The 27,784-nt window shown below is 36.1% G+C and overlaps 1 protein-coding gene across 1 annotated transcript in view; it reads left to right on the top strand.

The window, feature by feature from the left end:
• The window catches only part of XPO4 (exportin 4), a 52,093-nt gene that overhangs the window by 11,177 nt on the left and 13,132 nt on the right, over window positions 1–27,784 (top strand). The window contains exons 5-14 of the mRNA XM_066571768.1: window positions 5,014–5,130; window positions 5,909–6,062; window positions 15,256–15,368; window positions 17,797–17,954; window positions 18,214–18,388; window positions 21,856–22,032; window positions 23,881–24,023; window positions 24,139–24,284; window positions 25,591–25,768; window positions 27,139–27,298. Of these exons, the coding sequence (XP_066427865.1) occupies window positions 5,014–5,130; window positions 5,909–6,062; window positions 15,256–15,368; window positions 17,797–17,954; window positions 18,214–18,388; window positions 21,856–22,032; window positions 23,881–24,023; window positions 24,139–24,284; window positions 25,591–25,768; window positions 27,139–27,298 (1,521 nt within the window). The remainder of the gene's footprint in view (window positions 1–5,013; window positions 5,131–5,908; window positions 6,063–15,255; window positions 15,369–17,796; window positions 17,955–18,213; window positions 18,389–21,855; window positions 22,033–23,880; window positions 24,024–24,138; window positions 24,285–25,590; window positions 25,769–27,138; window positions 27,299–27,784) is intronic.

Genomic DNA, 27,784 nt, shown 5'->3' with positions numbered 1-27,784 from the left:
GTTATTCTGTGTACTTAAAGATATTTTGTTTTGGTCCTCTGGCCATAATTTTAACCTTCCAATTTGGAGTTGCACCTTATGTTCTGGAGATTTAGATACTCTTAAAATGTTAGCAAAAACAGCTGTGCTTATTCAAGGAAAGTAGGGAAGAAGACTACTATTGCCTTTATAAAGAAAGCCAAGCCTTGTTTTAAACAACTTAGTAAAATTGCTTTTGTTACATTCTCATTACATTCTCATATTAGAATTCTATCACCTAGGAGCAACACAGCAAATTCTGCTTCTGATACATTTATTCTTTGATTCTTCCTGCTCTTGTGCAAGTTAAATTTAAATAGTTTAGGAATACTATTAAATCTTCACATGGCTTCCCTTTGGTTTCAGTAACAGAGTTTACATTATAGATGTGGAGACAAAAAGTCCTCCAAATGCATATTCAGGCTGGCAGTGATCTAATGTAAAGGGTAGATGTTATGATTTGCTCTATTCAGGCAAAATCTTCTTTCTTTTAAATATGCTTACTGCTTTTTCTCCAAGTGTAAATGATACTTGCAGAAGGCACTGCATGATAGTTTAGATTTTGTAGTAAAATGAATTCTGTAATCAAATCTCTGACAACCTAACTGTATCTCTGCTCTGAATTCAAAACAAGGAAACCGTTTTGGTATTGGAGTTCATTCTGCTTTGTCTGTTGGCTTTATTGCTGCAGAGCTGATGTACCACATGTCCATTTTTTCCTAGGCTGTATTTGAACTCTTCTTCCTTTCAGATGCTCTGTAACCTAACTACCCTCAAATTAAGCACTTCATTTATTCCATGGGCAGCCCAGGCACAAGTGTGAAATCCCTTTAAACATTATGGCTTTAGCTTCTTTTATAGGGGACATTCCGTTTGGAGGAATAAGTTGTAATTTACCTTTTGCATCTGAGTTTTACGAATGATATATAAATGCAGTTTATTGTTAAAATGACATATGGTCTTTCTGTAGTGTCTGTGTTTTATTAAAGTCATTTGAAAAGAAAACCACTAAAACGATGTTACTACTGGGTGTCTGATTGCCAAGTTAATCTCTTATCACAAGTCCCATTGATCTTCTGTTTGAGCAGCTGAGAGTCTATTTTATGTATAGCGATCTTTCATAAAGTTTATTCCTGGTAATAAAGCTAACTGGGGTGAGTGCCAAGCTATTCTCAGAGGCAATGCTCTCTCTCAACAAGAGAAGGATTTTATTTTGTTAGATGGGCTTATTGTTTGGGTATGTACTTGTGGCAGAACTAGTGAAATTGCTAGGGAGTGAGTCAAACTAGGTTCAGAGGTGTACTCTTACTGGTATGAAGTTAATGGCATTGCTGCACAATAGACATTCAGATCTGGCTTTTAATATGATGCCCAGAGTCACGTGCATTTTCTACTTATTACAGTGTGGTATTACTAACTTGCATTGTTAATCTCTTCTGTGGTGTGGCAAAAACCTGAAAAAAAACCTTTAAAAAAGAACCAATAAATCCCCACCAGAAAACAAATGAACAAACCAACCAGTCAAAACCACACCAAAACCATCAACAAAAGAAAAAAAAAAACAACAAACCCCCCCCCCCCAAAAAAAAAACCCAAACAAAAACAAAATACAAAAACCCCCAGAACCCTCCACTCTAGAATTTTGTGTTAGGTGAATTCAATTTTCTTATGTGTAAGAGGAAGAAATTTTAGTTCACATAGGACACCAGCATTGGTTTTCAGATTATTGAAATCTTTCTTCTGATAATATTTATGTTGAGGTACTTAGTGTCTTCACACCAAATGTATCTGTATATTAAAAAAATGTAATTCAAAATATTAGTAGTTAACCTTCAGTAAAATTACTTTATGAAAATAAAATTTTATTTCTAGTAAAATTTACTTGAGCCTTATTCCAGAGTTTCTGAAATATTATTGTGTATTCAGGAAAGTTTAATAGCTAGCCGGGCAAATATTCTTTTAAGCTAATAATTTGTTAATACTTATGAAAATAGCCATCTTACTGCTGTGGACAATAGTTTGTATAAATTCCTGTAGTCTTATGGCAGTTTGGGAAGCAATGGTGGTTTTGCAAAGCTTTGTGCAAATACTTGACAAGGGGTAAGCACACGTGCAGATGGCAACAGAAGCGGATGGATGTGCAAATATTGCACATGAGGCCCTAGGGATAGTGAGAATGGGGCAGGATTTGCACTCCAGGTATTGAAATACCAAGTTAAGGACATTGAGGGGATGCTGGGAATTCAGTAGGAGAGAGTAGAGCAGATGGGTGCAGTGTGCCCTGGTATTTGCTGTGAGCTAGCCAGCTGGATTGAATAAGGTGTGTGAATCTAGTGACATCATTTTTCTTCTGTCATGCTCAAAGCAGGTACTGATGTCCCAGAACTATCTGAACTTGCTCTCATTGAAATCAGGGGATAGGCCACTGCTCAAGCTGCTTAGCAGATTCAGCCAGCCTACCTGTACCCATTGCTCCTTACACTTTCAAAAAGATGTCTTTACCATCAGTGATGAAATTTAACCTTCCTTTTAATTTTTTCTTTGAAATCAGGAGAAAAGCACACCAAAATAAAAATCTCTAACACAATTTTACCATGCACTAGCGCATTACTCTGCAAAGAGAAAGGATAAATTATTGTATACATATAAACTTTTTTTCCTATTGTTCCTGCCTGTTTGAACTTGGTGATTGATTTTCCAGTAATTGGCAACCAACTGCAAATGATGGGTAGTCTGCATCGCTGCCCTGCTTGTCCTGTGGTGATCTGGTTGGTGGCTTGGTGTCAGGGTCTTAGCATGCTAAAGCAGAAGCAGTTTAATTTTTGCCTGGTTGTTGTACCAGGTAATCAGGGTATGTTGCAGAGCATCCAAGTGTACAGATTTGTAATTGCAGCTAGTGATGTCCTTATGTCATGGCTGCTTTGAGCTGAAAAATGTGAGTCAGTAATTATTAAGCATCAAATAAAAACTTGTATTTTAAGCTATTTAGAGAGTCATGTGAGAAAACTTTGCATTATTTCTTTAAAAATATGTATTCTGATCTGAAGCATTCTTCTAAAGTCAGACTTGGGGGGTTTTTCTTAGTAGTTTTTTTTTTTTTTAACAGCTTAATTCTTTTCATATGGAACTTTTAATGTTGGATTTAATACTCAATACTAGTCTATACTGTTTTGTTTTTTAATATTAGATCAAATCTGTATTTTCTTTAACTAAAAAAATTATTTGTGTGAATACCTTGCATAGAAATTTGAAATTTGAATTGTGAAATATTTGAGATAATTAGAAATACTTCTAGTATATAAGTGAGAAAGTTGCACTTTCACTGGAGTACTTTAAATCGTGGTGCTGGTTTTCATTGGCTAAATGCTTTTTGTGATATATGTCGTTCGACAGAGCTGACTGTAAATGAGAAATAGTCCACTTGAAATAAATAATTTCTTTAAAATGGGAATGCTTTTATTTAGCAAATGATCAGCAATATGCTGGTCTGCTGTGTTTATGCAGCTTTATTGCATAGTGGAAGAGAAAACCTGTGTATTATCACAAAGCCACTATGTTTGATCTGTCTGGAACTTATTTAGCAAGTAAGAATGTTAATTTAGTGTTTACTGACTAAGATAACTAGTTGTCTGGGGGGGTCAAGGTACTGACTTCAGAGGCATTTCTGAACAAAGATGTTGCAGTTGGTGGGTGGATGGCACTGGTCTCAGCTGTTGTATGAGCTTGCATAAATAGTATCATCTCCACTTTAATCTTTCGGGTGTTCAGAGGTAGTGTGCATATTTCTGTTTAACCCCTGGACACTTGCTGGCATGCATGACCCTTTAACAATTCCTATCTCTCTGTCCATCCCTGGCACCTTGGCTCCAAACAGTCTGGGAGGATAGCCAGTAATTTTGGAGCTTTTTGTAAAGAACATCTCCTTAACAAAAAGTCTTTTCATTTCAGCAGTATACACTTTCTATTGTGCTTGTTACAACAGTGTAGGGCACAAGTCTGAAGTACTACTTGCATCTCCACTGTGCTCCCCTTTGTGTGCAAGGATCAGTTAAAAGATATTAAAACTGGTGATGATGGTTTCTGGACTTTGGCATCAGGAAAAAAAGCTTTTTTTATATATTTCAGGAAACAGTAACAAAAGCTGGAGCCATGTGTTTCATACAGAAAGTTGGCTTTTAAGTGAATGTTTTAGATAAACATTTCATTTACCTTATATTAAATTTTGAGAATGAAAAAGACACTTAAAACCTTTAGTCTTCATGAATCTGTCTCTCTAAAATTAGCATGCCTTTTTCTCACCAATTTTATATCACTTCGGAGACATAATTTTAATAGAGTAGTTTTAAGGGTTTTTTCTGAGGCATGTCAATGTGGTGCTTTGGAGGGAGGTATCCAAGACCTTTCAAGTATCAGTGCTTTCTGTGAATTCCTCTCCTATTTTTTTTATGGGGAGAGAGGGAAAAGATGTAGTAGACATTGTTATTGCAGTTGTTTTTGACAAACTTGTATCACTTTTGGTACTATAAAGTTAATCATGATCAAATACCAACATGGTAAGTGTAGCAAATGCAAAGAAGGGCTGACACAAACTTCCGAGGGACCTGAACTCTTACATCAATAGAAATAAGTGGACAGTGAATCTTCCCTGGAACTAATACCTGTAAAGGTCTGTGCACAGGAAGACAAAGTAATTGGCAAGGCTGGGAAATGGTTTGCAATAAGTTGATTTCATTTGTAATGACGATCACACAGATGCCAGCTTTTATTTTGCTCAAATACTCAAATTTCTTTTTTAAGGATGGAGCCCTGATGATTCCAGAAATGGTTCATCCAAGGATCTATTTTCCTGAAAGTTTGACTTGTTCTAGTTTGTGTCAGAAGGAACTGAAGTAGTAGTTGTATTAAAATGCTAATAGAAAAATGAAGGACACTATAGGTGCTATTGCATTACTGGACACCTTTTAGTTATGTTATTCCCCCTTATGTTTTTTATAGCAAACTTTGGCCTGTTCCATTCTAACGGCGTTGTTGAGCGAGTTCTCAAGTTCAAGTAAAACCAGCAACATTGGACTAAGCATGGAGTTCCATGGTAACTGTAAACGTATATTTCAGGTAAACTAGTTCTGTATTGATATATGCTACCTCTCTTTCTAAAATTTAAACATGTGGAAGCAAAAACACTTTGTTGTGCCAAGTGCAGTCAGGTACACTGTGTCCCTAAAAGCATTAAATAGGGAAAATACTGCAAACAATCCAGATACTGGCTGCTTCAGGAAAATTGGTAATGTATTTTTAAAAAACTTGTATCAAAAAGGTGCAACCCCTTTGTGCCCATTTTATGAATGTAGAGCTACAGATCTTTATGCCGTTGGACTCTTTAATTCCTTGGCTACCAATTGCAAACAAAATGAATACTCTGTGGAACAATGATAGTCTTAAATATAGCTTTGGTTTAAAGCCAAGGAGAGCTATGTATGTATTTAAAAATATTATTGCAGATGGTGTAGTCTGGTTGTCTCAGATGTATTGTTTGGCCAGTCAGAAATGTTTATGTGAAGGCATTGCTTTAAACTGACTGTTGTGGAACAACTTACCAACTTTTTTTCATGCCAAAGACCAACTCTTTTCTCCACCACTTATTAAAAACATATTGGTTTTTTATCTTTTAACGACCAGTATTTATGTGAGGATTTTTTTCATAGTTTTTGCAAATATAATCAATTTTGATGAAAGGGGGGATTCTCACTGGTAATTTCAGAGTATTTCCTATATTTTAATGAAAACAGGGTGAAACTGGAAATTTTTATTCTCTCTGGAAGACTATTTCTTGTTGATCAACATTTCATTAATGACTGAGATACTGAATGTATTGTGTTCGTCCTGACTGTAGGAGGATGATCTGCGGCAGATCTTCATGCTCACAGTAGAGGTACTTCAGGAATTCAGCAGACGTGAAAACCTCAATGCTCAGATGTCTTCAGTGTTTCAGCGTTATCTTGCACTAGCCAATCAGGTCTTAAGCTGGAACTTCCTTCCTCCAAATTATATCCTTTTCATGTCAGGCCCTTTGTTTCCCTTGACTTGGGTCTCTTCTTGGGTGAGGAGTAAAGTCTTTGCAAGGAGAGGAAAACATAGAACTTAGAAGCTTTGTGTTTAGTCATTGATTTATGTTTTCTTCTGTTAGTTTTCTTCTGCCTTTTGTCTCCACCGTACTTGCTAAGAGATGCTTACCTACAGAAGCTGCTGTTGGCCTTCATTAAAGTTTAATAGTATTTTACATAGAAGAGAAAATGCACAGAGCACCCACCTTTTACAGGTTTATGGTCTGCCTGGTTGGTGCAGGGAACAGGAAAGTGCAATATGCTGCTTCAGTGTAGAACCATGTGGTGAAGAGTCTAAGCCCAGTTCAATTTTTGTGCAGAGATCTGATCTGTCCTACTTTTCCCCCTTAGAGAAGAGGTAGGGACAGGCAAATGCCGGATCATGCAGGAATATGCATGTTCATGCAGGTGAACTAACTCCCCATAAAAGAACATGGAATATCTTCAGCCTGAAAAAAAGTCTTTGGTAGCTGAGAAATGTCAACTTCATTTTACACAGGTGCCATTGCTTCTGTTTTGATACTTTTGGGGTATCTGCTGTTCATTAGTCTAGAGAAAAGTGGAGTTGGAAAGTAGAGGAGGGAATGGGAATAAGAAAAAGAAAGGCTCTTAGTGAAGGAGAGGAGAAAAAAAAGATATAAAAATGCTCAGTCCAAAAAATGAGCACAAGAACACAAGAGCAAGACAAATATTGTAGAAATACTCAATCACACTCTTTATTCAATAGAGGTTTTAGACAGTACATGTAGTAAATCATTATAGCACCTGTTTTAACAGCCAGACTACCTTTAAGAAGCTCAGCAAACTTTTAAGCTGGTTTATAAACTTTTTCCTTAAAACTTCTGAAATTGCTACCAAGTTATACATGCTGCAGGAATCTTGATGTTGCCCTCAAATCCACTGTGAAGGATTTTATTTGCTTTCCCGGTGTGGCAGTCAGAAGGTGATACCTGTGTGCTTTTGTTTTCTTTTAGTCTGTTCATTATGCAGCAGGCAGCAAAAGTAAATTTATTGGAAACTGGATATTCCTTGGTTCACATCTGTAAAGCAGAATGCCAGTTATATTGGCTTTAAGAAAGGTTCCATGGATTAAAAGTAAATATCCCACTTCTATTCATCCCTGAAGTGATTTGGCAGGGGTTCAGAGAGGAATTTAGCCCATGTGCCTGTAAAATGGAGACTGTGGTCAAATTATTGCACCTTATAAAAGTCTTTAGAAGTGTATTTGGGATTTTAAATAGAAAGGAAATGCTCTTGTATTGTGCAGTGGTGGTTCCCTCTGTATTTTAGTCTGGCTCTGCACAAACTTCTGATGCAGTCCTAAATACAGAATCATAGAACGATAAGGGGTTGGAAGGGATCTTGCAGGGACACCTTCCACTAGACCAGGCTGCTCAGAGCCCCATCCAACTTGGCCTTGAACATTTCCAGGGCTGGGGTATCCACAGCTTCTATGGGCAACCTGTTCCAGTGCCTCATCATCCTCACAGGAAGGAATTTCTTCCTAATAACTAACCTGAATTTCCTCTCAGTCTATGCCCATTACTCCTTGTCCTGTCACTGCAGTTCCTGAGAGGGAATCCCTCTCCAGCTTCCCTGTAGGCTCCCTTCAGACACTGGAAGGTTGCTACAAGATCTCCACATAACCTTCTCTTCTGCAGGCTCAACAGCCCCAACTTTCTCAGCCTGTCTTCACAGGGCAGGTGCTCCAGTCTCCTGTCAACTGCATGGCCTCCTCTGGACTTACTCCATCAATTCCATGGAGTCCTTCTTATGCTGGGGACACCAGAACTGTAGTCAGTACTCCAGGTAGGGTCTCACAGGAAAAGAGTAGAGGGAGAAATCTCCTCCTTCAACCTTTTGATGCAGCGCAGGATGCAGTTGTCTGAGCACACTGTTGGCCCATGTTGAGTTTTTCATCAACCATCACCCCTGGCTCCTTCTCTGCAGTGCTGCTCTTAATCACTTCTAACCCCTTGGTGTGTCTGTGATCTTGGTATAGTTCCAAAGTGAAGGCTGTAGTTCTTCATGAGCTCCTTTGTCCTTGGCTAAGGTTTGCACTGGTGGAACCAGATAGAGATAGACACATGCAACCTGTGGAGCCTTGGAATTCCAGCTTTCCTTTATACATCTATATAATACCAAGTGATTTAAGTGCTAGTAAATAAATGTTACAAGAAATACCAAAGCAAGCCATACTACTGCTAAGATTAATCGTATTTTCTGCTATTTGGCCTACTTTAGATACTACAGCTCTTAAACAAGTTCTGGCCGTTTCTGGATATCGGATTGACCCAAATGCTCGTAATGGATCAATTTCAAATATTTTTCTAGTTTCTGATCCATTGATACCATCTTTTTGTTTTCTACTATTGGGTGCTTCATTTTGCTGAAAGAATTACAGCACCAGCTTGGGTCTTCTTTATTTATATATATATCAACCTCTGTTCACAGAAGTTGGAACATCCTCAGTCATCTCTTAGAAAAATTGGTATTAGCTGCCAAAGATTCAGTAACTCTTGGGGTTTGCAGTGCCATGTTGATTGTATTGTGGCATAAATCTGTTTTCCTTAAGATGACCTCTTTAACTGTTGATTGTTAGCTCATGGGCAGTGAAACTTAGCTTGGCTGTAGTTTCTAAATAGATAGCACATTACATAAGAATGTAAGAATTGCTGTGTTGATTGATTGGTTAAAGTCCTTTTGGTGTCCTCTTTCCACATCTTGACAGTACATATGCTGAAGCAATGGGCATAAATTTAATACCTGAAGCATGGAGTAAAATGATCCATTGTATTCTCAGGTATATCTTTTTTCCTTTAGTTGGTATTTCCCCTGGCAAGATAGTATTGATTCTCAGTATTTCCTGCAGCATCACAGAAATCTGCAGTACATTCATGTAATATTTAGCAAGATTCTTGTATCTCCAAAGAAGGGAAATAGCATAAATGTGCATCAACTGTAAGGTGGCTCTTGCAAAGTGGCTCGTTATTCAAATCCCCAGGTTGTTAGAATTGAATCAAAACATACCACTTCTCAAGAATTCTGTCCTGTTATAGGGCAACTTTATAAATGTTGCATTGTTAAATGCAGTTTTGGGCAGTGTTGCCACCAATTGTAAGAAAAGTTGTGGTGAGTCTGCATTGTCTGTTGCTACCATGAAAGATGCATTCTGGAATACCCCCATCATTAGAGCAACAAAGGAAGAAACTCTACCTAATTTCAAGTTGGAACTCAGTATTTTTAAATTATCTTGGGATGTAGTGCCTGCAGTAGGAAGGACAAGGCACAGTGACCTAGAAGGCCTCCCTTCAGTCATGTCCAGTTTCTCCTATTTCATTTTCCAGCAATCATCTATTGTTATTTTTATCTGCCACCTTGAGATATTAGTTTACCCGGTGTTTGTGGAGGCTTCAGAGATAGTATCTTGTGGCATGTTGGCTTCTGCACAGTTTCTTTTTTCAGTACTGTTACAGTATTGTTAAATATTATTTACTTGTATGGAACTAGTTTTAACAGCATTTTTTCTTAAATGAATGTTTCAACTAATTAAGGAAGGACAGATGATCAGTACTAAAAAGTACCACCCTCTCCTTTACAAAAGTGCCTTCAAGAATGTGACTTCTGGTACATTGTGAGTACCCAAAGTCTCTATTTAAGAAGCTGAGTCTTGTTGGGCTTTTATGAACCTTGGCATGGACATACACATCCTGTGAAGTCAGGATGTAATTATAATTTCTATCATTTTATTTCCAGAGATATTTCTCTTGTTGACTTTGGGATTTTTCTGTTCCTGGCAGCCATATTCTAATGGACTTTGGCTGAATGTCCTCAAATGTAAAAGTTCTTGAACAGAACATAAGAATTGTGTGCAGCTGTCTCCCATCTACAGAAAGGTATCTATTGTCTGTCATTAGGAGCTGTCATAAAAGTACTTATCCCTTATTCTTCAATGTATGGATTACCGTACATGAATAAAGAGATACTTGAGCTTTAGTTCTTGTTTTGGATTTAGTGCCTGTACATGCTTGGAGGCAAGCTGGCAAATGTTCAAGTGATTGTAGTATAGGGGATTTAAAATGCAGGTTATGTAGACCTGGTGGTTTGCACTCTACTAATACACATCATTGCCGTTCATTGGAATTGTTGGTGCCATGGCAGTTGTATGAACTGACTGAAGCTTTTGTCTGATCTGAACATTTTTGTGTTCATTGGCCACACAGTTAATATCTCTGTTTTGAAAACGTCTTTTAAACTTCAAGCCAGAATGAGACACCTGTCTGGGAAGTTCTGTGAACCATATAGTTCTGCAGACTTCCAAGATTTGAACTCAATCCAACCCAGATTGGTAGCATCTGTTGTGCATTATGGAAGCGCATGAAAAGGACACAGAAAACTCAAGGTTGATTTTGAGGAATGGTTCAAGTTGGCATTGCTGCTGAAAAAGCATCCTGCCTCATTACCTCCCATGCTGAGCAGGGAACCACCTGGCTATAAATGTGGTGGGGTTTTGTTAGCAAGTTTTGGTCCCAGGTTTGATTTGTTGCACAGCTGCAGAAATTATTCTACCTGTACCAAGGAGTGACAACATTGATTTCTTCAGCACCATGGCTGCTTTCCATAGGCCTTGTGTTTGTTAGCAGCCTGGAACTATCCTGAATTTACTGCAGCAGTCTGTTCTTATCTGAAAAATGAAGAATAGGGGCACTATCCTGTCTATGTATTGGGATATAGAGCAAAATTCAATGTAACTGAATCAGTTGTATTTAAGAGAGCTGCATTTTATTTTTATCACGTACCGCTTCTAGGTGCAAACTGACCTGGCTTTGAAATCCCTGATGGTTAGAAATTATTTCTAGGACACTGTTTTCTTGTCAATCCTTTCTAGCAACTTTTTAAGACATCATTGTGCAAACCCAAGAAGATTGGAAGATCCCCTGAATTCTGTCATAATTGCACTAAACATATTTATATTGATGTTGAGCTTTTTAACAGTCTTTCATCATTTCCGTTTTCCCAATGAATTCTGTAATCAGTTCGCAATATAGGAACATCTTAACAGCATTAATATCAGAAGAGGGGAAGAGACCAGGAATGACCCTTTTTGGGAAGGGGAGTTGGTTTTCTGTTTTCTTGCCCCAGTGGTTTATAAGTTTCCGGTTTTGCAGTGGTGGTTATGGCACCCTGGATGGCAGCTGGTGTGTGGTGGAAAGGTGTGACTCCTAAGCCACATCTGTGTGGCAGCCACATGTGCATGGGTGCTTTATGTGCCAGGTAGGCTGGAAGTGATAAGTTTGCATATCATAAGCTGCAGCAGAATGTACCAAGAACTGCAGAATCCACATGGGTGGTCATGAGCCTTGGAACTGGCATGGCTCTGGAATCAGCCAGGTTTAAAATTAGCTTGGGTGTTCCTGCACTTCCTACTCCTGTTCCTGCAATCTGAGTCCAGTGTCTCCAACACAAAGTATTGTTTGATTCTCGTGACTGTTAAGACTACTTCTGTTTAATATTTAAGCATATGCTCCTTGTCCTGGTTGCTGGATGTATTTGTGGAGAGTGTAAGGTATGGAAAGGTCTGTGAAGGATTTCTCCATAGGGGGCAGCAAGCCTCTGCAGCAGTTTTAGGCAGTTGCTCCTTAGACTCATCCCATGTGCTTGGCTCACTAGCTAGAAAGCCAGAGAAGGTCTTAAAAATTCAGATAAATTCAGATAAAATCAGTATTTAACATAACATTGGAGGGCAGGTACCTCTCTAATGCAGTTTTTTATTTTTAAAATACAAGTCTATGACTGGCACAAAGTCCAGAAATATTTCAAACAACAAAATTAAAGTGATTAAAATGACTTTTAAGAAAGATATTCAGACCTTAGCACTCTAGGAGTTTTCCCTCCATTTCTGAGATGTTTCACTTCTGTGCACAAACTTACAAATGGGGCTCTAGTAGAAGAAATCTCAGCTTTGTTTTTTGAGTTCCAACATACTATTTTGTGGAAGAACAAGCCTTTCCTCTCTTGGGAAAAAGATTGTGGGATTCATTATCAGATACTGGAATTTGTTGAAGTACTGAAGTAAAATATTGTAATCCCTCATGACTACCTTAGGATATGAAATATTTTAATATTCATCTTCACCTATCAGTCCCTTCATGAGACAGAGACTAGTGAGTGAGAGGAAAACTACACATTTGTTGGGGTTTTTTTTTATGGTTTTCATGTTCCTCCAAGAAGCACATAAAACCTTAAACTTTTTTTTTCTAAATCAGTTTTTAAATTAAAAAATTATTACTTTGAAAAAACTACTGTTATTTTTCCATCTCATGAAACAAAATTAAGCATAGAGCTGATGTCTACATGCATAAATTGAGTCAAAGATAAAAGAAAATCTCTTTTAACATTATGGTCTTCTTGTCTTCCTCTCTAGACAGCAATAGCCAACATACTAACCTTATCATACATTAAGGTGTCTAATTATGTTTTTATGATTTTTAATAGAGTTCAGTTCACATCACTGAATAATTGATTCATGCAGAAGATTCAAGTCTCTGAAGGAATCAGTGTCCTAAGCCTTGCAAAATGGTTGAAACATTGACATGCTTCTGGTAGCTGTTTGTTAGTCCGGATTTCCATATAATTCAAAGTGAATTTTATTAAAAGTTTATCATTTCTCAGTACACCTGGGAATGTTACAAACATTTGTATTATTACCAGAAGTGGTTTACAATTGTTTTTCATTCTGGAAACAAAAAAATCCCCAAACTCTGCAGGATGTCATAGTAGACTAATCTATGCTTATCATTTATCTATGTTGTAAGTCTAAATCATAAGCTTGAGTGCTTAGAAAAAAAAAGTGTTTTGCTCATTCTGTACTTTTTGTTTCTTTGTAAGTCTTGACAAGTAAATTAATTTTGGATAATGAAGAGTGCATTTGTCCTGTGTACACCCATGTAGGAGGTAATTCAGTGCCATTTTTTCAGGTTTGGCATAACTAGACTGCTGTTACAAAGACCAAACTGTAGCACAACTTAAGCTGGAGTACTTTTGTGGCAGTAAGCATCTCCACAGCCAGTTTCTGCTAATACTTGCATACATGTAATACATGCTGGAAAATGGATGCAAGATCTCCATGATAGGTGGAGTCATAATTTGTAATGTTCAGTGGACAGATATTTTACCCCCAAATCTCCTATTGTCAGATGTGTCATCAGTCGGTTAGCATGAGAAACAAGACTAAAAATAACAGGATAAGGCCTCTAAATAGTGAGTTGTTAAAATTGTGACAGCAAACTAGTGCTTCTTTCATTCCATGTGAAAAGCATTTCGTAGCTGGTCCCCTCTGCAGACTCAACCTAGCAAAGAGTAAATTTTTCACAGACTGATAATGTGTTTATAATTGTCTTCTGATAAAACATCCAAGCCAATAGCTTATTGGAGAGTCACAGCAAAGGACATTCTTGTCAGTAAGCAATTTCAAAATACCATTTTGACTAAGACATTCTAAATGGAAAGGAAAAAAGGCACAGCCTTATTTGCCAGATAAAATTAGTTTTAATTTAGAATATTACTCCTGATAAAGAATGCTTGCATGTGATAATTTCATGCACATATAATTATTTTTTTAAGTGGGTAGAACCAAAGCATATTTGATTAATTAAACTACATGAGTGTTTCAGATGGAAGTAAAGTAGAAAATTCTGTGGCACTTAGTTTTTCCCCATCTGAAGTAATGCAGATCTGGTTAATTCAACATACATTGATAATCTTGAAAATTGTGAATCTGCTTTTATTTTGCACTAATGTGAAAACCTGTGATTGTTCTTATGCAGTATAATGTGCTGACAGCAGTCCTGGACACATAACACTGGTGAAGGTCTGGTTGGTACTGTACCGTGGGAAAAGTCCCTTTATTTGGAATTTAGTTTTGGACAGTGTTGTTAGGAATTTTGTTTTGTGGCAGAACTCAGAAGACAAGTATAAATAAACTGAAATTGTGCATCCTGCTTTGTGACACAATTTTTCATATTAAACTACTTACTTGCTTTAAATATTCTTTCCCGTAAACAAAACACATCAAAACTTAAAGGGTTTTCTGTTTTTAATGATACCATTGTAGATTTTATTTCATTCTAGACATAGAAATAGTTTCTTATACACATTTTGTAGTACTGGATTACTTACACTACAAAAGGTAATGCTGTTCATCACCAGTAAGTAAATTATGTACAGCTGAACATGCTGTTACTTACTCTGATGGTTGGGTTAGAAAGGGATCAAAGAGGATAATGTAGGGTTTAAGAAAGACAAATAAAACATTAGTAGTTGCTAGGTTAAAGCAGTTTTACTACTTGAAATGGATGGTGTCACAAAGAGAAGTACTTCCAAAAATTTCTGATTAAAACTGTTGTGTGATCAGACTGACAAATAATTGAACCTGTTTGTTTAAATGTTTTTTCTCATGTCTCTGTTTTTTCTGTACTAGAATATTGGCAGAATTTTGTAAATTAAGTTATGCCAAAATACATGGTGAGAGCTGAAATGGGTGCAGCAAAATTGTGTCTTCACAGCGTGCACATTTTTCATGAGCGTCTTTAAAAACGTTTTGAATACGACAATGCCTTGTGCTGACTTGTTCTTTTGTTCTTCTCAGTGTGATTAGAAAATGTAGATTCATGCAGGGCTAACATATCTGCATTGTGTGACACATATCTGGCTATTTAGAAAAATAGGATATAGATTTCAATGAGCTATCTTTAGCTATGGTAAGACCTTTTTAAAAGCTGCCAGGAAAATTTTTTAGAAAATGATTTCCTATTTTGCATAAATTTTAACACCTGTTAATTGCGGTTGCTTTTTTCCCTTCTCACAGTGTCACATTAGACACCCTGGTTATCAAAGTGATCGTATCGCTATGGTATGTCTCATAATTATGATCAAACTGTTATCTAACATTCCTGGAGCATTCTTTTTTTCAATACTTAATACCTTTTATTCCTTGGCCTCATGCATGAATTATGCTGTGTATGTGAAGAGGCTTAAAGTTTGTTTCCATTACATTCTTTCTGAATGGATCCTGTTGTATCTAGGATTTTTTTAAAGCCAAGTAGGAATGTTATTGTTGACCTTGACACCAGATAACTGGGCAGACATTATATAGCTATGTTTGAATCCTCACAAAATGTGATGCTAAAGCCAACAGAATCCTGGCGCGAGACCCTCCTGGACAGCAGAGTTATGGAGCTTTTCTTTACAGTAAGTTTCTTTCTTCAACTTTCATAGTCCAGACCACAGGGAAAGCGGCTCCTTCCTGTTCTAAAACTGTGTTGTCGGACTCTTCCTTTTCCATCAGGTAGGATTGATTCTGTTCACTTTAGCTTGCTTATCTAAGCAGACAGAAGTATTGTCTTTTTCCTAGGGTACTGAATTTGTATTTTGCCTATTAATTGCTTTAAATTGGTGACCACTACCAGTAGAAAAAAGTTTATAGTCATCTCAACTTTTATACCTTTAATACTTCTGGACATGTACTCATTATACACAAGCAAGCGCGATGAGCACTAATAGAGTAGTGAATGTTTCAGATAAGGTGTAACGGCTCTCAGAAAATATCAAACGGACAGTGTGTGGTTGCTGATATTAAAGCATTTGCCCAACAGAACAGCTGAAAATACATAATGTAATTGCAGTTTTCTAGCTACTTTAAGCATACAGAATTCTGCATCTCTTTCCTCAGCACGAAGGAAATCCACAAAGGTTAAATTAGAGGAAGTTAGAAGGAATAAGGAAGAGGTGGTGTTGGGAAAGGGGAATGTAGTACTCAATTTCTGTAATGTAAAAGCCCCACAATGTTAAAAATGGATAGAATTGTGTTGTTTTGTTTTTACAACTGTTGGGAGAAGTTTGTAATCATCGTTCAACTAAGACTTACTGCAGCAGCAATATATATTGACTTATAAATTCATTTGCTATGCAATTTGACTTAGGTTACATCCCTTGGGATCTGAGAATTCAACATTCTCAGGCTTTTTTTCATTTTTGCAAAGCAGAGAAATGTGCTCAAAACTTGGACAAAGTTGTTGTAAGACAATGTAAATGTAACTCTCCAGTGCTGCTTGACAGTATGTGTTTGGATACACGTCCTTACTTGACAGAATTTTCGATAAACCTAAATATTTATTTTATTTTTTTGTTACTGCAAGTTTATCCAGCAGTTTTGAAAAGGTGAAAAAAATCACTGGCAGAACTCTCAGCAGCTACACAGAATCTGAACAGCTGTCTAGACTATCCAGACAGTTGCTACTGTCAGCTGTGAACCTCCACATGCAAATAACTTTTTGGCTTACATGTTAACCCTTCTTCTATGTTTAATAGTATGAAGTTGTCAGAGTTGCATATCTGTTTGCTTGATTGGTTTACAATTACTTATTTGTGATTAAAAAAAAAAAGATAATATGCAGATTTGCTTTAATACATTTGCATTTTTCTTAATAGTAAGCAAGGCTTGCCTGTATTTTATTATTTTTCAGTGAATGCTAGCCAGGGCAGTATGCTGTCAGTTCTGGTTTTAGATTCCTGATTTGCAGTGGTTGAGGCTTGCAATAGTAGTTTGGTGTTTGAGGTAATGTAAGTAAATTGTAGTAATTTTTATTCATTTATCCTATCTGAGAAATTTTAATAACCTTGCAAAAGTTGGCAGGATTGCTCTGTTAGAGCTAAAGCCTTCATTTCTAATCTCAGCCTCGTGTGGGACATATATTAGGAGGGGTATTTCTGTTGCAGGGTTTATTTCTCCTGCTAGTTTGATCTTTCAGGGATTAACTGTGCAGCTAATCCAACTAGTTATGAGTTGGGTGAACTTGCAACTATAACACCACAGAAAAGTGCTTAGTGTTTTAACTGTACTTTTTGGTATAATATTGCTGAAATAATTTAGCTAAATTTCACTTTTGTGTGAAAAAGCTACTTCATATTCTTTTGTTTATTTATTCAGTAAGTCTTCTGTGAAAAAATAGGCATGAGCCTTAAAAAATTCTTTAAATCTCTACTTGACTGATTAAAATAAGTATGTGAGAATATGTTTACTGAAGTAGGTAAGATTCAAATCTAGAAAGTCTCAACAACAGAAATAATGACATAACAGTTTGCACAAATGCAGGAAGATTACTGTTGGCATTGTATAATATAAGGGTGTTGCCAAGGAAGTGATGCATTCATTTTTGTACATGTCTTCAGTGTTTACTTCTGCTAAAGAAGCATCTATATAATCTTGATTGAACTTGTTGACTAACTTTAGCTAGACTCTATAGCCTAGGCATAGTTAGCATAATAGAGATGACTGTCATTATTGCTGTTTTTAGAAGGAGCAGCATGTCTGACTGGCTGGCATCTGTTTCGCTCTTTAAGACATAACATTCAATAGACAGTTCAATTTTCAACATGTAGGTGAGCCTTAACTAAATGTTAGTTTCAGTGAGTTAATTCAAGGCTTGAGATTGTGTGAGCTGAGTCACGATCTTGACGTTTGCCATGCTTTAGAGAGTTGCAGAAACTCTTGTATTTCAGACTGAGTGGAAGTTATAGTAGGCTTTTTTTGGTGTGTGCTCTTTTGGATTGAGAGCCATGTGACTGTTGTAAGAACACCCTGTTTTCATGTATTATTAACTACCTCACTTCCTGAAAGGTACATCGAAAAATCAGAGAAGATACAGATATGGCCCAAGATTCATTACAGTGCCTGGCACAGCTGGCGTCTTTGCACGGGCCAGTCTTTCCTGATGAAGGTTCCCAAGTTGATTACCTGGCACACTTCATTGAGGGATTACTGAATACTATCAATGGGTATGTATGCCTGCTCTCTAAATTTAGATGGCATCTTTTAATCTTTAGTTTGGACTGTAATATATCTGTGTGGAGAAGTGGTATGGCTTGCTTATTTCTGGATGTAATTTGTGCATACTGTTGGATTGCTTAAATTGAGAAAGGACAGATTAAAGTAGGTGGTGCTTATTATGAAATAGATTTATTGAAAATGTATCAACAAAACCAATTCCCTTTTATAATTTTCTTAATGGCAAAAAACTGCTATTTCTATCTATAGAATTGAAATAGAAGACTCTGAAGCAGTGGGAATTTCCAGTATTATCAGCAATCTGATAACTGTATTTCCTCGCAATATTTTAACGGCCATTCCAAATGAACTTTTCTCTTCATTTGTTAACTGCCTTGCACACCTCACCTGTTCTTTTGGAAGAAGTGCTGCCTTGGAAGAAGTGGTAAGTAGCTGCTCTTAAAAAAGTGGGTAGCCTTTTTCACTTCGATTTGTGATAAGCATAAGTGACATGAGAATTTGGCTATTTTGTTAATAACTGTTGTCAATTCAGTGGTTTTGTCCTAGATATTTCTGCAATCACATACAAGAGGATTTTCTTTTTATTTAACACAGTGTAATGAACGTAAATACACACTGTGTGCATCTTTCCAACGTTATTTTGATTTAAAGTGCATCTTAATTTTTTAAGTGAATGGATTAATTTAAAATATTAAAGTCTGAAAGTATTGCTGACTTGCTGTTGTAGATAATGAACAAGCTGCACTTCTGAAAGTTTAAAATGACTACATGAACATATGGACAGACTGAAATTTAAGTGCTGCCTAGAGTTCTGAGTAAGGAGTTTCTGATTTAAGTGAGTGTAGCCGTTAAGATCTGTTGTTAACATCAAACATCTAAGCTGTTGAGGTCATACCTTCATTGCTGACACAGTTCAAATGGTATTTGTGCATACAGATCTAGCACAGGAATTAAAAGGATTTTTTTCTTTGAAACTTTAGTTGCAATATTAAAGAGCAGTTGGAATTACCCAAGTGTTCTGCTCCTAAAAGTTGCATTAAAAATAAAAACTACCTAGGCCACATAGTTTAAGGAAAATAATGTAAGAATTAAAGTAAATAATCTTGCACTTCAACTATTTATGTGCAGTGGCTATAGATTTAAAATGAGACTATCAAGATACTAAACAAGATTTCCCCACTATCATGAGAAAGGATGATTTTCTTTGTTTTGACAGTTTGGTGTAGTGACAGAATGAGTTTGAAAATAATTATAGAAGTATTTGGTTAGAAAGTTGATGGATGTGTTTCTTTACCAGAGAGTGCAGGTGTATTAATTAGCATTCATTGCAGAGCATTAGATCATGTCTTTGCTGCGAAGTTAAAATGTATTATATTTGGGCCAGTGCTCACTTAAACTTTTCATTTTTTCATTTCTTAATCAGAAAATCAGTGTTTAAATAAAGCTTCTTTGCAAACTTCATTGGTCAAAATTTGTGTGCTTTTGAGATTTTCTAGTAGAATATCGAGTACTTATTCCAGTGTTCACCAGTACATTTAGAAATGCTCCTGAAGCCTTTATAAGATCCATCAAAACCACAGACAGCTATCCTTTAAATTCAAAGGAACTAAAGGGATGTTGGTCCTTCAGTTAGCACCTTGTTACTTGAGAACTGGAATATGCAATCATGTTTAATGAAAATAGTGGTCAACATGATGCCATTTAAAACAATCTCTCAGCAAGAGCTTACACTAGCTTGTACCACTGTCTGGTGCAATAACACTATGTGCTGTGCCTATAGAAGTACTATTTTGCATCCCTAAAAACAATCTTTTGGCTTAGGAATGTCCTGGCCATGGCTAATGTGTTTTCCCAAATTTCTTTTAGAATGCATGCAGTGATGCTTTCTGTGAGCTCATGTGCTGTTAGTAAAGAGTATGAACAGGATGTTGCATAAAAAGTCCAATAAAAATGTCATCAAAGGCTTGTTTTTCTCAAAAACAGTATTAATATACTGTTCCTGTTTCATGATACTTTTTCAAATATCATGTGATAGCAGAGATCATTCTGAATTTGGTCCCCTCTGCTGTACTTCCAGCTCTTTGCAACTTGTTGTTGCTGAACAAACTTTCAAAGTGTTTCTACTTCAAAGGGTCAGCAAACTAGGAAGGAAGAAGGACCAAATTTCTTTTTGTTTCACGGAGAGGAAACTAAGAGGAATTAAGCATCTTTGCTTTACATTTACTGGGTTTGTCTTGCTTCTCTTGAAAATCTGAGTTTTGATCCATCAGAATGATTCAGCTCCCAGTCTACAGCATGGCACTTTGCCTGTATAACATCTTTGGTAGCACTGCAGTAGCTAATCTGAAATAAGAATTGGCATGTTTTAGTAAGTTTTCTTCAGGACCAGATTGGTTCAATGTGGATAAAATCTTTCTACTGTTTGGGCATTTATTTTATGGATGCACTTATTAGTCCTAGATTTCTTATGAGAATATCTCTAAGTGTAGAAATAATTTTTCTTCATGACAATAAGTTCTTTATTACCTTCTCAAATAAATGAATTGGCTATATTTGATGGTATTTTGTTCTTCATAAAAACATGTCTGTTTAATTGTTAATACTCTCAATTATTAAAAAATATTAAAAGTCATATATGTAAGTTATAGATGTAAAATATTACATGCATGTCACAGTACTTCAGGACTGAATGACTATCAATAAATTTTTGTGTCTTTAGCTAAGTTTTAAAAAGGTATGTTGGGGTGTCTTTCCTAAATTTATGACTTAAATTAGCATTGAATTTTGCCTCTCTCCTTGTCACCTTCAGGTTTTGTTTTCACAATTGCGTCAGTATGTCCCATATTTTAACTTCTGCAAATATGACAACTTTGCAGTTACAAAAGGATGCTGTGAAGCTATCTTGGAATACTTCCAATGTGATATCAGTTTTTCCTCTTAATCAGTCATCCAGCCAGTATTTTCTTTTCCTTGCCTGTTCATCCAGCCGTGTTTGTATCTTCACTGGAAGTCAGGAATTCTTGTGTCTGGAGCATAATTAAAAGACCTTAATATCTCTTTATTTCATAATTGAACCATTTTACTAACCATTGCTATCTCAGGGTAACTTCTGTGAGCCATCCTGTTGGTTAAAACTTGAGCAGACAACATCTTAGTAGGATGTTTATCTGTACAGTCAGCGCTGAAGTTTTTTGAAGTTGGATGTATTTACAAACATTCAATTTTGTATCAAAACAAAAATTTGAGAGTTACATTAAAAATACTTTTTAAAAGAAATGGCCACTTTGGCCAATGATTTTTGGGTTCTTTCATTTGCCTGCAACTCTGGACTTTGTTTTTGAGAGAAGTTATTTCTTTTGGCAACTTATGTGCTATGTAGAAGCACATGAATAATTAAAAAGAAGAAACATCTGTTGAAATGCACTGAGTAATTAAAGCTGCAGGCTTATTCTGTTCTAATTCATTGGGTTTTGGTTTGTTCATAGAATGAGAAGTTGGGATTCATCATCAAAACTGGCTACCTCTAATAAGGTTTCTTGAACACTTATAATCTTGCAGTGATTTCCCCTGGAATCATTGTTTTTCTTCTCTCTTTATTTCAGAGATAGTGGAATACCTATAAATTTATATGCAACAGCAGATGAAGAGAAATAGCTAAACACATTGACAGGTTTTTTAAAGCCTAGCAGGCATGAAAGCTGCAGTGACCTTTTTGATACTTTGATTCAGTTCATTTTGATATTTTCTTAACTATCCTTAGATACTAATTTTTTTTTGTTTGTTTCAACAGTAGAAGAACATCTGTAAAATAATGATAAACATAAGTATGTTCCTCTGGTTTAGCTATTTAGTAATAAGATTTTTTATTTGTTTATTTTTCATCTCTTGCAGCTTGACAAAGATGACATGGTGTATATGGAGGCATATGATAAGTTACTGGAATCTTGGCTTACTTTGGTCCAAGATGACAAACATTTCCATAAAGGTTTCTTTACCCAACATGCTGTTCAAGTCTTTAATTCCTACATTCAGTGCCATCTAGCTGCTCCTGATGGCACAAGGAATTTGGTAAGCCTTCACTGTAGTACTTTTGGATGATAACATACAGTAATTGGCCCGTGTCTTTTTGTGTCTGTATATTATGTAGCTCAAGGCAGCTAGTATAGAATTGCCATTTATGATTATGAGAAATGAAAAAAAGTGCTGAACTTGTTACTCATTTGTGACTTCCCAGTCCATTTCTCTCATTCCGGAGGGAAGCTAGAGGAATGTAAAGTTGGAAATCACTTCAAAAAAAAAAAAAAAAGAAGAAAAGCTGTAACTCAAATCAATGTGTATCTTGTTCTTTCCACGGATACAGTGACTAAATTTTTGACCTTCCTTCTGGATTAGAATTTTAGTTAAAATTCTCAGTGAAATTGGGGGCCTTTTTTGTGATTGTTGCCTCCCATGCACTATCTTCAAAATATAACTGACATGCATAAATACCTGAAAAAAAGGTAGACTGACTGCACTCAAAGTGGAAGAAACGTGGAATATGTGTTCTTTTTGGATAAAATAAATTCCCAGTTGAGTTTTTGAACAGTTGACTGTCTAGAGAAAATTAGAGAAAGTATAACAAGTATCTCTTGAACCATTGAAAAAGAAAGATGATTTGTCCATTTGCCAGGAATCTGGATCTTAGTAAATAGATTCCTATACCGACAGTTGGATGTGAATGTTGGATGAATTAGTTATTGCACAGATTCAATTCAATAACTGTATAAAATCTCTCTTTAATTTGATGCTATGCAAAGATCTCAGAGGTACCTCATTCTGAAAAGCACTATGTAAAACATAATTCTGCTATCTCAATATGTAACAGATGGTAATAACAGTGCCAAAACGGAGAGAAATATTTCACAAGAGAGCTTTGAATTCATATCAGGCGGTCTTGACATAACTTGTGTACACAGGTTGATTCATGTCATTCTGTGAGATAAGTCATTTATCCCATGGGTAACCTTTGAAAGCCACAGCTGGCATTTTAGAATGCTTCTTGTTCTATATCAAAGCGGCAACAGGAACTTTCAGTGTCTGCTTTGAGAGCAGAGGCTCACCCTTCAATAAACAGCTGCAGCTTTGAAGTTGCCAAAAGAGAATGATTTGCTGGGTTACATAAAGAAAAGATGAATTAAAAGCACTTTGCATAAGGAGTGGATTCAGTTTTCCAGGGCCTCTATAGAAACAAAGCCGATTGATGGCTTTCTCCGCCCCCTGTATTTTACTTAGTTACTTGCATAAATTTTATGATTAATAGATAAGAAAGAAACTCTTTTAATATTTATAATTGGTTTCTGCATATCATGGTTCGTCTCTTCAAGGAATAAGATCTGATTATAATTTAAATAGTTTTATAATGCAACCAAGATATGCTTTGAGAAATTGAACAGTGCAGCTCCTGCATCAGCAAGAAATAAAACTGAGATCATCAAGATTATTAGTCTGCTGTTTTCTGAGTTTATAGCATTTACTTTTAATGTACTTTTTAAAAATTTAGTGGTACTTTATAAACTACTATTTCCTCTCAAACAGTAGGTTAGGGAAAAACTTTAATGAAAGGACTAACATTCATTTAATCATGAAAAATACTGCCTATTATGTAAGATCTCAGACAACTGAGAACTATTTAAATGTTAGCAAATTAACTGAATATGGCATTTTGGTAATGAGTTTGTGAAATGCTAATTTGAAAACAATTGAACCCATGTTGACTCTTTGTAACTCTCCTGCATCTAATTTAGTATAAGTCTGTTGTTCAAAAGTGCAAATTGTCTTGCAAGAAAGAGCCAAAATAATGCAAAAAATTGTGGTGATAATGAATTTAACAAATATGACTTTAACTGGTTGCTTCTAATTTTGTTGAAATAACCAAAGACTGCCAACGGTGTGGCCTCTCGGGAAGAAGAAGAAATAAGTGAGCTGCAGGAAGATGACAGAGACCAGTTCTGTGACCAGTTGGCTAGCGTAGGCATGCTGGGGAGGATTGCTGCAGAGCACTGCATACCTCTTCTCACAAGGTAGGTACAAAAAAGATAGTCATGAATGCAAATCAATAAAGCAGTCACATAGGAAAAGCCTAGCTTTGCCAAAACAGTTTAAAAGCAGTAAAGCTACTTTGTTATTTGTCCACAGTTTGTTAGAAGACCGAGTGACAAGGCTCCATGGACAGTTGCAAAGACATCAGCAGCAGTTACTTGCCTCACCAGCATCAGGTTCAATTGACAATAAAGTGCTTGACGACCTGTATGAGGATATTCATTGGCTTATTTTAGTCACAGGTTAGTGAACAGCTTTAAATAGTACTTATTCTGGTAGTTTTATTGCAGCTGGAACACCTCAGGGGGAAAAAAAAATCCCTGTATATCAACTACTCTCCATTGACTATACATTTTATCCCTTACAATGATTTCATCTTGTATACAGGACTTGCAAAGTCTTTGTCTTACTATCATCTGCCTTGAGTAACAGGAATATTATCTCTAATGATTACCTCATGTAAAGGTTCCATCAATGTCTGTTGGAAATTTCTGCAACTAATTTTGCTATAGATGTTTGAGTTGTGTTATCTGTCAACTTATTCAAGAAATTAGTCTGTTCATGGTATCAGTGGCTGGGTGCACATGACTATATAAGGCAACATAAGATCAGGGTAATGGTGACAGAGAATCATGAAAGTTCTAGACTTCCTCAGTGTTGATGATCCGTGACCTGCTATTTTGTTAAGTTTCAGGGAATTTAGAGCCTTTTTACTCTAAATTTAGAGCCTCTTGAATTTAGAGCCTTTTTGGGTTTGATTTTTAGATGATGGTATTTTACTTAAGTTTGCAAATGTAGTAACAACTAAGTCTGTACTTTGCTTGGAGAAGTGTATAATGTATGAAATATTTGTGGGACATTTTTTAAGATCTGGCGTTTCAGTTGCTCTGACATGAATGTGTTTATAATATTTTTGTAACACTGAGATGGAGTTTGTAGCTCACAGATGGTTATGAGATCAGATATTGAAAACTGCAATTAAAGCAGGAATTAATATTATCTAGATACCAGAGTATTGTATGAAAACCCATGCTTCAACTGATCTGAAGTTGCTAGGCAAGGAAAACTGTGTTACAGCACAGGTACTTGAAGTCTGAAAGACTCTCACAGATTTGAGATGTTAGCAAAACAGAAGTCCCAAATGATATGGACTCAGCACAGAAGCTGTAAAGCAAGATTTTTTACCACATAGCAGAAGAAGAAAAAAAATGACAACAAAATGTTGTTTTGTCCCTCCCCCAAGTAGATGAATTGACTGTAGTGCTTTTACATGAAGCAAAACTAGTCTCTTTTTTATTGGTTTTTAAATTGGTGGTTTCTTTTTCCAGTCTTGGTTTCTTGTCACTTTAGGTTTTTTCCTACTGAATGGCTTTAAGGATTCTAATTAACTTGTATGCATTTAAGCAGTGTTAGTCAGGGTCAATGCAAATGTACAAACATTTGATTCTGGTGTGATGTCTGCAGTTAAGCCTATGGATTCTTTAATCAGAAAGCTGTAAGTTAACCTAGGGTAGAAAGTTGTGATCACTCTTTCTTTTTTAATGTAAGGCTACCTCTTGGCTAATGATACTCAGGGAGAGACTCCGCTAATACCTCCAGAAGTGATGGAATATTCCATTAAACATTCAGCTGAGGTTGACATCAATACAACACTTCAGATTCTGGGATCTCCAGGAGAAAAGGCCTCTTCCATCCCAGGGTACAACAGAACTGATTCTGTAATTAGGTAAGGATGCATCTTGTACTATTAATTGTATTAAATGCTTTTTCAGAGAAAAAAACTCCTAGAATGTGAGTAGACTTCTATGAATGTGAAAAGTAAGCAATATGTAAACACTGAATATTGAAAAAGGAAAGATTGACCTAATAGTCTTTACAAGCATCATAAGCCAAAGTCTTGGGAATTTACAGAAATGTTTTTTGTATTTCTACTGAATACCCATCTTTGATCTATTTTTTACAGAAAATCCTTAAAATTATTGAAGTAAAAAAAGTTTTTTTTTTACTTCAGTAAAAAAATCAGATCAAAATCTTTAGATAATATATATTCTAAAATTCTTCAGCACATATACAGCTTAAGCAAATGCTTTCCAGAACATCAGTGAGCTTCTCTACTTTGAATATGGGTTACTGCCCAAGCTTGGCAGTAGCAGCAAAATTGATCCTCAGAGCATGAGGAATTGTTGTCAGACATCACTGTCAGCCTATAAAAGAAGCAGGAGAGATTTCCCTTCTCTTTTTGCAAGAAGGCTGATGCTCACAAAGGACTCCTCAATTTGGATCCTCACACTTCAGAAGATTGCATTCCACTCTTAAATTGACATGGAGGAGTCTTCACCTAAGATTAGTTGTTGCCTTCATTAAATGTTTTCTTCTGGGAAGAAGGTAGAAAAAGTGGACCTTCATTAGCAATGATGTATGTGCCTAGTGTTTAGAAGGTTGAACACTGCTCACTTATAGTATTGGCCACTTCAAGAAGTGACCACCAAACACGATTTCTTGATGCAGTGTCTCAGTGGTGGGAATAAACCAGATCAAAATAATGAGAAATTTGAAGCCCTTTAGCAATAACTCTGAAATGTCTTCAAGAAATAGACCACTGTCAGCTCCTAAGTTTCTTATGCACAATCACATTCTTACAAAATTCAATTGATGTACTGTACTACAAGAGCTAGTATTTAATGTAGTTTTATGGACTGATTGTATTAATGCAATCACCTAATGATTTACTACTTCAGACTATTCCCCAGCAGTAATGAACAAGAGAAAAATAACTGGTCATTTCTGTATTTGTTTTTTGGTATGTGTCACCCTGCAAACACTGCACAATGAGAACCCTTTATTAAACCTCATCGTGCAAGGAACTTTTTGGAGGATATTTGCTCTAGTCTCTCTCTCTCTATCTTTCACTCTCTCTCTCTCTCTCTCACCGTGCATTTCAAAACCAATAAATTCGTGTGCTTTTTACTTGATGAGAGTTGAAGTGCTTTGTATTATCCTGATCCTTCTGTCACATTTTGTGAAAAATGAAAGTGGTTTTGGTAGTTGCATTGCTTCTCCAAAAACCACTCTGTGCATTCTATTTTAAATCTGCAGGTTGTTATCTGCTATTTTAAGAGTGTCAGAAGTAGAATCTAGAGCAATAAGGGCAAATCTCACACACCTCCTGAGCCCCCAGATGGGCAAAGATATTGTATGGTTCCTCAAGCGTTGGGCAAAAACTTACCTCCTAGTAGATGAAAAGTTGTATGATCAGGTAAGGATATAACTTTTATGAATTTATTATTCATAAATTTATAAATTTATTCATTTATTACTTTTATGAGTATTAGCAATAATATCATCCTGTGAATATAGATGTCAGTGTACCTATTTAAAAGTGCAATTTTAAATTATTTTTAATGTTATATGGGTTGTGATTTATTTTGGAAATTGTTTGAAATTTGATGTTTTCTTTCATTTGCTAATTAGAAATTTAAGTTTTTGTGGGACTCTTGCACATTTTGCTGTAAATGTGATTTTTTTTGGGTAGCCATTGTCATATCAGAATAACATAGTACTCGAGTGAAACTCACTGCAGTGATGTTATAAATTGTGACTGTCCATCAGATTTTACATTTCATCTCTAATACAGTGATTGCTCTTGATCATGATTCTGAGTTAGGTATTTAACACCATGACAAGGTAGCAGTATACATTAGCTAATGTCATGCTACTTTCTCTCCTCATTCTCATTGTATAT

This window comes from Molothrus aeneus, chromosome 2 (assembly GCF_037042795.1).
Source record: "Molothrus aeneus isolate 106 chromosome 2, BPBGC_Maene_1.0, whole genome shotgun sequence".
NCBI lineage: Eukaryota > Metazoa > Chordata > Aves > Passeriformes > Icteridae > Molothrus > Molothrus aeneus.
The sequence above is the reverse complement of the archived record's forward strand: the minus strand, read 5'-3'. Positions and strand labels throughout refer to the sequence as shown.